Source organism: Suncus etruscus, chromosome 15 (assembly GCF_024139225.1).
Source record: "Suncus etruscus isolate mSunEtr1 chromosome 15, mSunEtr1.pri.cur, whole genome shotgun sequence".
Taxonomy (NCBI): Eukaryota; Metazoa; Chordata; class Mammalia; order Eulipotyphla; family Soricidae; genus Suncus; species Suncus etruscus.
The window spans coordinates 83669931-83682233 of record NC_064862.1 but is presented as its reverse complement, the minus strand read 5'-3'; the positions used below and the strand labels follow the sequence as shown (position 1 = coordinate 83682233).

Below are 12303 nucleotides of genomic sequence, written 5' to 3'. Positions count from 1 at the left end.
GGAACTTGGGAACCCTCAGCCACCCTGCTATGCTATGCTCCGCTCCGCTCCTGGGGGGACTCAACCCCTCTCTACTGGACACATACTACCATGGCCCTCTAAGGGGTTCTGTGGTAGCAGCGACTGAACTGGGCCTCACACCCTCCAGGCTGAAATGACGTCCCCAGCTCCCCGGGAAGGACAGCTTGGCATGAGAAATATCAGGACCTTTAATCATCACGCAGACCTGACCCCTGAACTATTGTCCAGCACTCCCAGTCCATTCCTCACACCCCCACCCACACCTGGCCTCAGTGCTGCGTCGTCAGGCACTCAGAAGCATCTTCCAGGGTCAAGTTGGTTAGGTGGGGGGGCTCCAGGCACGAGAATCTCTGAGAGAAGGGGCTGTGGGGTACACAGGAGTGGGGTCAAGTGATGCCTTTCCTCCCTCCAGGGTGCTGGCATGGGGCCTGCTTGGGTGCTCCCAGGAGGTGAGGGGGGGGTGAGGTAACAGGATCCCTCCAAGACAAACCCAGGGAACCCTGCCCTCCAGATACCCTCTGGGAAGGATCAATGCTAAGGGTTCAGATCTCAGGCCCAATTCCACCCTCGACCTGGGCTCCTCCACCCTGGCCCAGCACTCACAAGGCAGCAGCTGGTCTGCAGTGAAGGGTTGAGAGATCAGAGAAGCACGGCTTTATTTGGAGCTGGGTGGGCCAAGGACAAGCTCCCCCATTCCCCCACTCGCCTCCCCGTGGGAAGACCCAGGTCCCCCTCCCACTGCCTTACCTGGTACCGGCCTCCTCTCTGAAAGAGATGGCTAAGTGAGCCCTGGCTGTGCCCCCGGGACAACTGTCCACGGGCCGGGAGGGGCGTCACCATCCATCAGGGTCCTCCCTGTGCCAGCCGAGCACAGAGAAGAGCCAGCTGGGATCCTGCAGTCCCACCACCACCTGGTACATACCCGCGGGGTGGGGGGCAAGCACGTGAATAGCCTCTGACAAGGTCAGGCAGGGGGGACTTACTTGTGCCACTTATTTCTACAACGAGAGCGAGCCAGGGGTCAGTCAGTGAATAGTTAGTTCCCTGGAACCCTTGCCCGGAGCCCGGCCGCCCCACTCACATGTACTGGAGGAGACCCTGCACGGCTTTCTCCCACTGATTCGAGGACCTGCGGGGTGCACATGGGCATGGGCCACGGCCTCGGCGCAGGGACCCGCGCACCCCCCTCCGGGAGCCCGGCCCTACTCGCAGTTGTAGCCGAAGCACACCACGTGGGAGTCGGTGCAGTTGGTGCAGGAGATGGTCTTGTAGAGGAAGATGCCTGCAGCACACGGGCATGTGGACGGGCCAGGTCGGCGCCCGCCAGCGCCCACCGCCACGCCACGTCCCGCCACGCCCCGCCCGGCCTCCTCACCGCAGTGGCGCTGACAGTCGATGCGGCCTGCGCGGGAGGGACGGGGCTCGCTGAGCTGGGCGGCCCCTTCCCCAGGCCCGCAGACCCGGACCCCGCCACTCACTTTCGATGATGGCGTTCTGGATGAGGTGCACCTGGTCCCGGAAGATCGCTCTCAGCTCGTTGGGGAAGTAGCCTGCCGGTCAGTGGTCAGTGGAGACAGGAGGTGGGGTCGCGGCGGCTGGCGCCCGCGCCGGCTCGAGGTCTCCCGCCAGGCGGCCGCCCCTCACCTGGGAAGTACATCTTGCCCTGGTAGAGCTGGTCCATCCGCTGGTACACGGCTTTGGCCACTTGGTCCAGCTTGTCGCGCGCTGGGGGCCCGAGGAGGAGGAGGAGGAGGCGGGTGAATGGCATGGGGCGGGAATCGGGGGGAGGGACCGGGTCCCGGGCGAGAGGGGGCCTTGGGGGGTCCTGCTGGAGGTTCGAGTGGGTGGCAGGGGCAGGCTCCCTCCCGGGAGGAGTTGCATTCGTGTCGGAACCCGAGACTGGGGTGGGGTGGGGTGGGGTGGCCGTCCAGTGGGGCCGAGTTCGAGACGAGCCCGGGGCTCGAGTTGGGGTGGGGCCTGGGTTCGAGACCAGGATTCGAGGCGATGCTTCCAGGCGGGGGCCCGGGTGTGGGTCGTGGGTCCCGGGCTCGGTGCCTCACTGATCTCCGCGGGGATGGCGAGGTGCAGCTCCTTCATGGTGTCCTGGCTCCACTCGGTGAGCAGAGAGCCCGACACGGGGATGTCGCCGACCCACCAGGACTTGAGGTTCACGTGGTGCCGGTAGAAGGAGAACTTGTCCGAGAAGTTGCCGTGGCAGTGCAGGCAGCCGCGGGCCAGCGTCGCCAGGAGTCCCAGGCACAGCACAAGGGCCATGGCACGCCCGCCGCCGGCCAACCAACCAACGGCGCTTTGTGCGCCGCGCACCAGCCAACGGCGGCCCGCGCCATGCCGCGCCACGCCCCCGGCCGAGGTCACGCCCCCACGGAGGCCACTCCCCGCAACGGACCACACCGGCGACGCCCCCAGGGCTCGCCCCGCCCGTCCACCCCGTTGCGCATGCGTCCACAGCCTCGCGAAGCCTACTTCCTGGTCTGAGCCGGCTCCCGCGCTCAGGCATAGCGTCAAGCCCGGCCCCCAGGTTGCCAGGCAACAGCGGGGCGCGTGCGCGCCGCCTTTACTTCCGAGGTGGCTTACTACGCCCGCAGCGGAAGTCGGTGCTGGAGGGCGTGGTCGGGGCGGGGCCCACCTCGGCCGAGTCCCTCCGCCTGGGGCGACTAGGCGGGACCCGGGTGGGCTCGTTGGAAGGTGCGAGCGCGGCGGCTCGTTGGTGGACGGCTGGCAGGTGAGTGAGTGCTTGGAGGGGCGGCAGCGCCGTGGGGGCCGGGGCTGGGCACGCCGGGGTGCTGGACTCGGACGGCCGTTGGCCACCAATCGGCCTGGAGGAGGAACGCGGGCGGCTGGCAGGCGGGTGCCCAGAGGAAGTTGGGCGGAGAGGGCCTGGGGCTCCGAGGAGAACTCGGGCGGCGGGCAGCAGCGACCCCAGGATGGTGAAGCTTCAGCAGGCGGAGCGCTCAACCCTTGGGGCCTCCTGCAGTTGTTCTGCTTCCAAAGGCCCATCTCGGTCAACCGAACCCACACCCCCGATCGCCCGGGCTGGGTCCCTGATTTTTACAAGGATTTTGGGGCCCCAAACCACGTGAGACTCAGACCTTTTCGAAGGGGTTCTCGGCGGGTGGAGAGACTAAGTACACGAGGAGGGTGAGGAGGGCTCTTTTCCCTTGCTTCTGCCAACCTGCATTTGATCCCTGGCACCCCAGAAGATCCCCCTGAGCACCACCTTAGTCAGCCCTGATCACTGCCCCTCGTGGCCCCCAAACCAAAAAGGATTTAACAAAGGAGAGGTGACTCCCTTTTTTATTCTTTTTGCCCCAAAATGGCAGTGGTGACACCCACAGCACCTCTGCCCTTCTTTTTTTGTTGTTTGTTTTTGGGCCACACCCAGTGGTGCTCAGGAGTTACTCCTGGCTCTGCTCTCAGGAATCATTCCTGGGGCTGGAGAGATAGCATGAAGGTAAGGTGTTTGCCTTGCATGCAGAAGGTCATTGGTTCGAATCCCAACATCCCATATGGTCCCCCGAGCCTCCCTGGAGCGATTTCTGAGAGCAGAGCCAGAAGAAGCCCCTATGTTCAAGGCTAACCACTGTGCTATCACTCCAGCCCCTCCTCTGCCTCTTACTCCTGGCTCTGCACTCAGGGATCACAACAGCCAGGGCTCAGAGGATCATATGGAGTGCTGAGGATCAAATCCAGAGTAAACCGTGAGTCCACCAGGTCTGGCCTCAAAAGAAGAAAACAGGGCCAGAGCAGTGGCACAAGCAGTAGGGCATTTGCCTTGCACAAGCTAACCTAGGATGGACCGCGGTTTGAATCCCAGCCTCTCATATGGTTCCCCAAGCCAGGAGCGATTTCTGAATATTAGCCAGGAGTAACCCCTGAGTGTTACCGGGTGTAGCCCAAAAAGGAAAGGAAAAAAAAAGAAAGAAACAGGCTACAGCTAGAGAGTAGGGAAGGTATTTGTGTTGCATGCATCTGGCTCAGGGTTCTATTGAGGCACTACATGGGGTGTCCTGAGCACTGCCAGAAGTGATCCCTGAAGGGCCAGAATGATAGTACAGCATGATCTCTAAGCTCAGAGCCAGTAGTTTTCCCCTCAACCTCCTCCCCCAAAATGCTGGAAATGCCTTATACATTTTGCCACTTAGTGTGAATCTGGTGAGTGTCACTGTCAACCCATCTTGGTTTTTCACTTTCCCAGGGGGGCTGTTAGAAAATCTGAAGTTTTCTGTTCCATTTCAAGCCCCTTCTTGAACTTTTTTTTTTTTTTTTTTACTCCCTCACTTCTGTTCCCATTGGATTGTTGGGTTGAACTTCATGTTTGTGGGTTCTCCAGACACCATCACCACAGGTTACCAGTTGCCAAGGAACCCCTACAACCCCAATATGTGCATGGGTTCCCCTGAGGATGGGGTGAAGAGATTTCATTCCTCATCACCCAGAGTAATCTTGTTGATATTTGGGGTTTCTCTGGATGTCAGGGTTTGAACAGATGTGCCACACAAGAGTAATTTCCTTTGGCTCAGACCCCCTGCACCGTATTTGCTCACCCCACCCCTGACAGCTCCTTGGCACCCTGTGAGTCTGCCTTTTTCAGAACCTTCTGGCACTGAAGGAGCCCAGAGTCACCTCTCAGTCCTGCCTCTGTCACCCAGTACTGCCACCAAGGGGTTTTGAGGCACTCCCAGTCGGAGCCCCTCTGTCCCAGCTCTCTAGGTACCGGCATTCTGATCTCAGATCAGCCCCTTCCTCAGCACTTCCACCCCTCTGTCACCAGCTGGGGTAGCTGTCAGCTGGCCGGAAGTTCTTGGCTTCCCAGAATGTGGAAGTTTTTTGAAACTTTCCGGGGCTTCCCTAGGACATCCCTAACAAGTCTGGGCCGATGACTCCTTTCTCATTGCGCCTGGAATTTCCCAGTGCACTTGGCTGAGTCCTGATTTTGGCTCTTAACTCCCCAGTGAGATATGTGGGTGTTTCTGTGGCAGGGATGGGGGGTGGGGTTGCCTGTGTCCCAGCCTGGCCATCTCTTATACTGTTAGCACTATAGGTGAATGGGAAAACCCACAGATGTCACCCAGAGTTGCCTGGGGCAGAGTGATTCAGTATAATGGGGTCAAGCCCCCCTCTAAACTGTGAGAACAGCACAGTAGGAAGAAGCTCATGGGGACTCCAGCCTAGCTGTCTTCTCTGGCCCCCGGGTCATAGATTAGTCCAGGACACAGCCTGTCCCTGGAAAGCCCCATAGCAGAGCTGTATCCCTAACCGGAAGTGGTGGCCTTTAGCTGCCTGGCCCCATATACCACAAACAGTGAATGTGGTTCCAGAATTCTTATCTCTGCTGGGATTCTCTGCTGGGCTAGATATTGGGACCCAGTTCCCACTCTAGTTTCCCCTCTTGGTGGCGCACAGGGCAGGGCACACAGGGATGTAACTGGGATCACCTGAACCCTGGAACTATGGCCCTCAGGTTCCCTCCCTCCCTACTGCATGTGCTCAGCTGCTCAGAGGCAGGCAGTAAGGGAGGGGTGTGGGGTGGGGTACTTCCTGTTTTTGCCAGCTTCTAGGGTGACTGGTAGCCCTGGGCCCTGCTGCCTCACCCTATCTCTGCCTCTGGTCTCATGCAGTCACCTCCCCACAGGTCTTTTTCAAAATTCTTCGTCTCCTATCTGCACCCAATGCCTCAGCCCCTTACTCCAGTGTGACCCCATCTGACCACTCACACCAGGAAGAACTGGGTCTCCAGCCACAGCTCCAGGTACTGGGAGCCCTAGTAGAAGCCCTAGGTGCAGGACCTGAAGGCAACTTTTGAGAAAAAGACAGTTATGCTGGGACCAGGGATAGGGGAGATTCTGGAATTAGAGGTAGCCGGTGGTGTGCGTCCGAGATTTTATGAAAAGCCTTTGAATTGTGGGCCTGTAAAGGGTGTCACAGGAAGGATTATGGGGAACCACTGGCCAAGTGTGAGACTCCACAGACATTCCCTTCTCCCTCCCAGAGAACAGAAACTGTATCCAAGCCCCAGCAGGCACTCCCATGTAGAGACAGGGTAGGAGACAGCTGTGCACCTGTCTTACATCCAGGCATTGCAAGGTGTAGTGACCTCCCCCAGGTCCCCAGACAAGCCCCCAGTTCTGCAGGGTGTGGCCCCCAAACAATTCCCCCAAATCAACACAAAAAGAAGGGGCATGCCTCCCTTTTCAGTACAAACCCGGAGTGTGCGATTGAAAACCTGGGGACTGGCCACCTACCCCCCTTATGGGACAGGATGTGGAGGCACCGGAAGGATGTGGTAGAATAGGGGGGATGGCTGTACCCCGTCTGGGGAAGGTCAGGCTGAGGAGCCCACATTGAGAGGAACTGGGCTCTGTAGCCTCTTCTGAGAAAAGAACAAACAGCTGTCTGTAGGCTGGGCCAGGCGATTCAGCCTCTCACCCTTTGACACTCTAGAAGTTTCTGAGCACCCCACACAGTGGGTGTGCATAAGCCTGGGGAAAACCCCCCATCCATACAACTGTGTGAGCTGAAATGGGCACTGGAGGGCACTAGAGGAGACAGGGTTTGTGTCTGAGAAATCTGTGAACAGGATGTCCAGGACGCCTTTAGGAAATTCTCCTTCCGGGGCGTAGAGATAGCATGGAGGTAGGGCATTTACCTTTCATGCAGGAGGTCATCGGTTCGAATTCCATATAGTCCCCCGTGCCTGCCAGGAGCAATTTCTGAGCATGAAGCCAGGAATAACCCCTGAGCACTGCCTGGTGTGACCCAAAAACCACACACACCAAAAAAAAGGAAATTCTCCTTCCACCCAGTCTCCAAACAGCTAATCTTTCTTCATCTCTGGGGCAAACTGTAACCTGACCCCCTGGCCCAGCCCCACCTGTAGGCCACGCCCTCCACTCCCTCTAGACCACGCCCACACACTCAATCCTGCCCATGGACTCTGCTCCATCCTAAGCCACAGGTTTTGGAATGGCCCCGCCCAGGCCACACCCTCCACCTAAACCACGCCCAGAAAATGCAGGGGCAGCCTGCATATTCCTAGACCCCAGCCCCACGCTGCCCCCATCTTCTTGGGCCTGTGGAGATCCACTTTGAGGTTCCTGAAACTGAAGGAGGCATGAGCAACAAGAGAGGGTGGATGGTAGCTGTTGGGGGTTAAGCTCCCAGAATTCCCTGACAGAAACCCCAACATAGAAGGCAGCCGGAAGTGAGGGACGCTGGGTGGAGAATGGTCTGGAAATCAGGTGGATGGGCTTAGGGCTGGTGAGGGGACTATGACTATGAGATGGGCAAGGGTCCCACCAGTCAGTCCTGGCACAGGTGGTGGTTTGAGCCAGTGGTTCTGGAAGGAGAGAAAAATGGGGGCAGTACCCCCACACTGTAGTCCCAATACCCCCAAACCAGTGAAGGTTGGAGTGATCTCACAGTCTGTACATCCTGGCAAGGGGCCCATGGATTTGGGTATGATGGCGAGGGCAGCTGCCTCTGGTTCGACTCCTGGCACACCATAGGAGTGATTGCTGAGCACAGAGCCCGGATTAAGCCCTGAGCATCATTGAGAATGGCCCCAAAATAAACAAATGAGAGAGCTCAGTGACTGAGCACATGCTTGGCACACAGGACCCCAGGGCTGGATCCCCACCACCACTTACTCCCCCTGAGCACTGCCAGGAGAAGCCACTGAGCAACGAGCCAGTAGTACTGCATGTGTGGCCCCCAAGCAAACAAAACCAAAAAATATTGATGGGGAAGGGGCCAGAGAGACAGTACAGTGGTGCAAGTGTGGCCTTGTATGCAGCCAACCTGAGTTCTATCTTTTACCACCCATAGAGTCTCCCAAGCCTGCCAGGAGTAAGCCCTGAGCATTGCTGGGTGTGGCCCCAACTCCAAAATATATATTGATGGGGGGGCCTGAAGCACTAATGAGCCGATTTTGTGCCAGGACAGAACCTGTCCCTGTCCCGCATGAACACTTGACCATGTCTGGGGATGCCTCCAGTGATCAGACTTGGGGCAGCTTCTAATTTTCAGAGGCTACTGGGAATGTGGGTCAGAATTCACACAGCACCTAGGCTGGCCCCCAGAGAGAGAACCGGATCTGCAGGGCCCAGGCTAAATGTGGGCTGGACACCCAGACAAGGAACAAGAAGGCAGGAAGTGAGGCCGAATCTCAGGGGACACTCTGAGATTTGGGTGCTGTGTCAGAGGCCACATCTGTGCCCTGAGCCTGCACCGCCCTTTGCACTCCCCACCCCCACTAAGCACTTCCCTTTCCCTTCTGCTGCCCTGAGTGACTTGGTGGGGGGGCCCCACTCTGTGTCTGAGACCAGGAAGGACAGAGGGTCCCCTACTCATGTGACCACCACCCCCCTTCAGAAGAAAAATCAGGCGGGAGAGAGTAGCAGGCACTTGCACATAGCCAACTGGGGTTCAATCCCACCATCCCTTTGGGTCTCCCCTTCACAGCAGGTATGATCCCTTAACATGGGAGTTCCAAAGAGGGGTCCTAAGAGAAGAACTGAGAAAGGTTCTGAGGGTAACAGTTTCCCTCAACTTCATTCCCTGCTGGGTTCACATGGTAAGAGCAAGAGTCCCAGCCCAAAGACAGTTCTGCCCACACACACTCCAAAACATTCCATTTCTCTAGTCCTGGGGTACCTATTATTCTTGGCATCCCTGAATCCAGCCTTTAGCCTCTCTCTCACACTGCCTGTGAGACCAAGTCCTCCTACCCCGCAGCCTTAGGCTTGGTAGATTTGGGACTCACCTGGAAGAAAATTTCACAGATTTCAAGATCTCCGGTAGGGATTTAAGCAATAGTACAGCTTGGAGGACATTTGCCTTGCAGAAGGCCAACTCTGGATTGACCCCATAGAGAGCCTCAAGCACCACAAGGAGTAATCCCTGAGCACTGCCAGGAATGACTCAAAAACTAACAAAACTAACCCAAGGCCGGTGAGGTGACGCTAGAGGTAAGGTTTCTGCCTTGCAAGCACTAGCCAAGCAAGGACATCGGTTCGATTCCCTGGCGTCCCATGTGGTTCCCCCCCCCAAGCCAGGCAATTTCTGAGCGCTTAGCCAGGAGTAACCCCTGAATGGGTGTGGCCTGAAAAACCAAAAAAAAAAAAAAAGGGGGGCCCAGAGAGATAGCACAGCGGTGTTTGTCTTGCAAGCAGCCAATCCAGGACCAAAGGTGGTTGGTTCGAATCCCGGTGTCCCATATGGTCCCCCGTGCCTGCCAGGAGCTATTTCTGAGCAGATAGCCAGGAGTAACCCCTGAGCACCACTGGGTGTGGCCCAAAAACCAAAAAAACAAAAACAAAAAACCAAGCTCCTTACATTAATCCCCACTCCACAGACTTGTTCCCGTACCCTGTGCATGTGCCCACTTTCGCAGAACCCCCCAGGATTCCCCACAAGACCCTTCTGTTGAGACATTGAGGGATCCCTGGCCAGTGCTGACTAACCACCTTGGTAGTCCAGGACTGCCACCCTATGTGACAACTTTCCGGAGAGGTACCAGCCTCCCTCTCTCCCTGCCTTGCAGATCTCGGGATTGCCAGGAGACTTCAAATCTCTGCAGCAGCCGAGAAGCCCTTGCTCAGTATCCAGTCCAGCATCCTGCCCAGGAGGCTCCCCTCGGGGGCGCGGCCACCATGTCCAACCCCTTCCTGAAGCAGGTGTTCAACAAGGACAAGACTTTCCGGCCCAAGCGCAAGTTCGAGCCCGGCACACAGCGTTTCGAGCTGCACAAAAAGGCGCAGGCGTCGCTGAACGCGGGGCTGGACCTCAAGCTGGCGGTGCAGCTGCCCCCTGGGGAGGACCTGCACGACTGGGTTGCCGTGCATGTCGTGGACTTCTTCAACCGAGTCAACCTCATCTATGGCACCATCAGTGACGACTGCACCGAGCAGTCGTGCCCCATCATGTCAGGGGGCCCCAAGTACGAGTACCGCTGGCAGGATGAGCAGCGCTACCGCCGCCCCACGGCGCTCTCAGCCCCCCGCTACATGGATCTGCTCATGGACTGGATCGAGGCACAGATCAACAACGAGGACATCTTCCCCACCAATGTCGGTGAGTGGGGGCCCCACGTGGGCAGCGGGGAGCTAGGCCCAACCCCAGCAGTCCCCCATCCCCTGTGAGCGAAGAGGAGGTGACAAGGGGACCTCAAGGGAGGCAGCTTGGAGCATGCTTGGAAAAAAAAGTATATGTCGGGGCCAGAGGGATGACACAGAGGGAGGGAATTGGTCTTGCGCATAGCCGACCCGGGTTCTGTCCCCAGCATTCCATATGGAATGCTGCCTGCCAGAGTGGCTCCTTAGCACCGAGCCAGGAGTAACCACTGAACACTGCTGGATGTCACCCAAAAAGAAAAATGCCTAAAGTTCTGAATTGGGGGGCCAGGGAAATGGTTTGCCTCTAGGGATCTAGATTACAGCCCGGCCTCCCTGTCTGCAAAGCTGCACCTCATCCTTGAAGCCATCTCCCGGGACCCCAGTTCACAGTTGGTTTTGTTTCAGGGCCACACCCAGCAATGCTCTGGGCTGACTCCTGGCTCTGCACACAGGGATCACTTTTGGTGGGCTTGGGGGTGCTGGGGATCAAACCCCAGTCAGTCATGTGCTAGGAAAACAATCTCCCCACTGTGCTGTCGACCCAACCCCAATCTCTGCACCTCTGGGCTGTGACTTGAAGGGCTCAAGGAAGTGTGTGCTGTGTGACTGGGGCAGGTGTGTGACTGAACCTGTCTGAGCACTGTGTGGGCGTGTGTGTCCCCCCCCCCCAGGCACGCCATTCCCCAAGAACTTCCTGGTGGTGGTGAAGAAGATTCTGTCCCGGCTCTTCCGTGTCTTCGTGCATGTCTACATCCACCACTTCGACCGCATCGCACACATGGGTTCCGAGGCACATGTCAACACCTGCTACAAGCACTTCTTCTACTTCGTCAGGGAGTTCAGCCTCATCGACACCAAGGAGCTAGAGCCGCTGGTGAGAGACCAGGGGGCCCCTGCAGTGCCGGTTCAAACTCGGGATTCCCGTGTGCAAAGCTTTTGCTCCTGCCCTCGGAATCACACCCAGGAGCCGCAGCCTCACTGCCTTTGATTTAGACTAATGCACTGGGTGACGCTCAGGGACCTTGATCCTGGGCCCAGGGCATCAGTGAGTGGGTTCTCTTCCTGCTCCCCACGCTCCTTGGGGACCATGGAATGTTCTAGAACTAGGTGGAGGCCACGTGCCCAGCACTGTGGATGCTCAGTGCACCAGACTGTTCCCTCAGCCCCTTTGTTCAAACCTGCAGAGCTGTGTGGAGGTGCATTATCTGGGACCCCTTACTCTTTCCCAGTTGTTGGGAGACTATAAACTGCCACAGCTAGATCTGAGCTGCCCTGCCCTATCAGCGCCCCCTGAGTCTGAGTCAAGACCAGACTGGGGGGGGGGGGGCAGTGAGGTGGCGCTAGAGGTAAGGTGTCTGCCTTGCAAGCGCTAGCCAAGGAAAGGACCACGGTTCGATCCCCCGGCGTCCCATATGGTCTCCCCAAGCCAGGGGCAATTTCTGAGCGCTTAGCCAGGAGTAACCCCTGAGCATCAAACGGGTGTGGCCCAAAAAACAAAACAGAACATAAAGAAAAAGAAAAAAAGACCAGACTCGGCACCGTCCCCCATCTAATGATGGGAGTGGGTGTACCATACTGGTGAGGTCCCTGTTCTTTAGGGCTGCGATGCCTGATGCCCCACTTCTCTCAACAGAAAGAAATGACGGCAAGAATGTGCCACTGAGAATCCCAAGGCAGTGCCTACGACACATCTGTGGAGCAGGGACCTGAGGTGAGGTGCTCTGTGTTCCATTCCACGGTCCGTGTCCGCAGGGTCTATGGCAGCCTTGAACTTGAGCTCTCAGCAACCATGGGGAAAGCCACTGTCTGAACCTCTGCACTGCCAGGGACTGCACCCTGCACTGCCCCTTGTCACCTCCGGGGCCCACCCTTGGATCTGCACCTGATCAAAAGCTGATTTTATGCTCCATCCTGTGCACCACAACTCAACCCCCTCACCCTCACCAGCCCCCCCCCCCATTGGGGGAGAAGCAGCTGTTTGAACGAAGGAATGAACTTTCTCAGGGGCAAGCCAAGGGGCACCACTTTAGAGCACTTGCCTTGCCTGTGTGGGTCCCTAAAACCTCAGAGTCAAAGTGCCAAGGAGATGGCGGAGGAATCAGGGTGCTGGCCGCAACTCTGTCCACGGTACCTATAGGGTGTGGCCCCC

The 12303-nt window shown here is 57.8% G+C and overlaps 2 protein-coding genes across 2 annotated transcripts; one reads left to right on the top strand and one right to left on the bottom strand.

The window, feature by feature from the left end:
- Positions 1-290: 290 nt before the first annotated feature.
- IZUMO4 (IZUMO family member 4) lies at positions 291-2295 on the bottom strand. The gene is made up of 8 exons (XM_049787967.1): positions 2082-2295; positions 1666-1746; positions 1500-1571; positions 1397-1423; positions 1228-1303; positions 1103-1150; positions 1005-1019; positions 291-384 (listed from the first exon to the last, which is right to left on the bottom strand). Exons 1-8 carry the CDS (start codon positions 2293-2295, stop codon positions 291-293), a joined length of 627 nt encoding a protein of 208 aa, XP_049643924.1.
- Positions 2296-9614: 7319 nt separating this feature from the next.
- On the top strand, positions 9615-11972 carry MOB3A (MOB kinase activator 3A). Its single transcript, XM_049787947.1, has 3 exons — positions 9615-10113; positions 10826-11028; positions 11788-11972. Exons 1-3 carry the CDS (start codon positions 9693-9695, stop codon positions 11815-11817), a joined length of 654 nt encoding a protein of 217 aa, XP_049643904.1. The 5' UTR covers positions 9615-9692; the 3' UTR covers positions 11818-11972.
- The last annotated feature ends 331 nt before the right edge of the window (positions 11973-12303 follow it).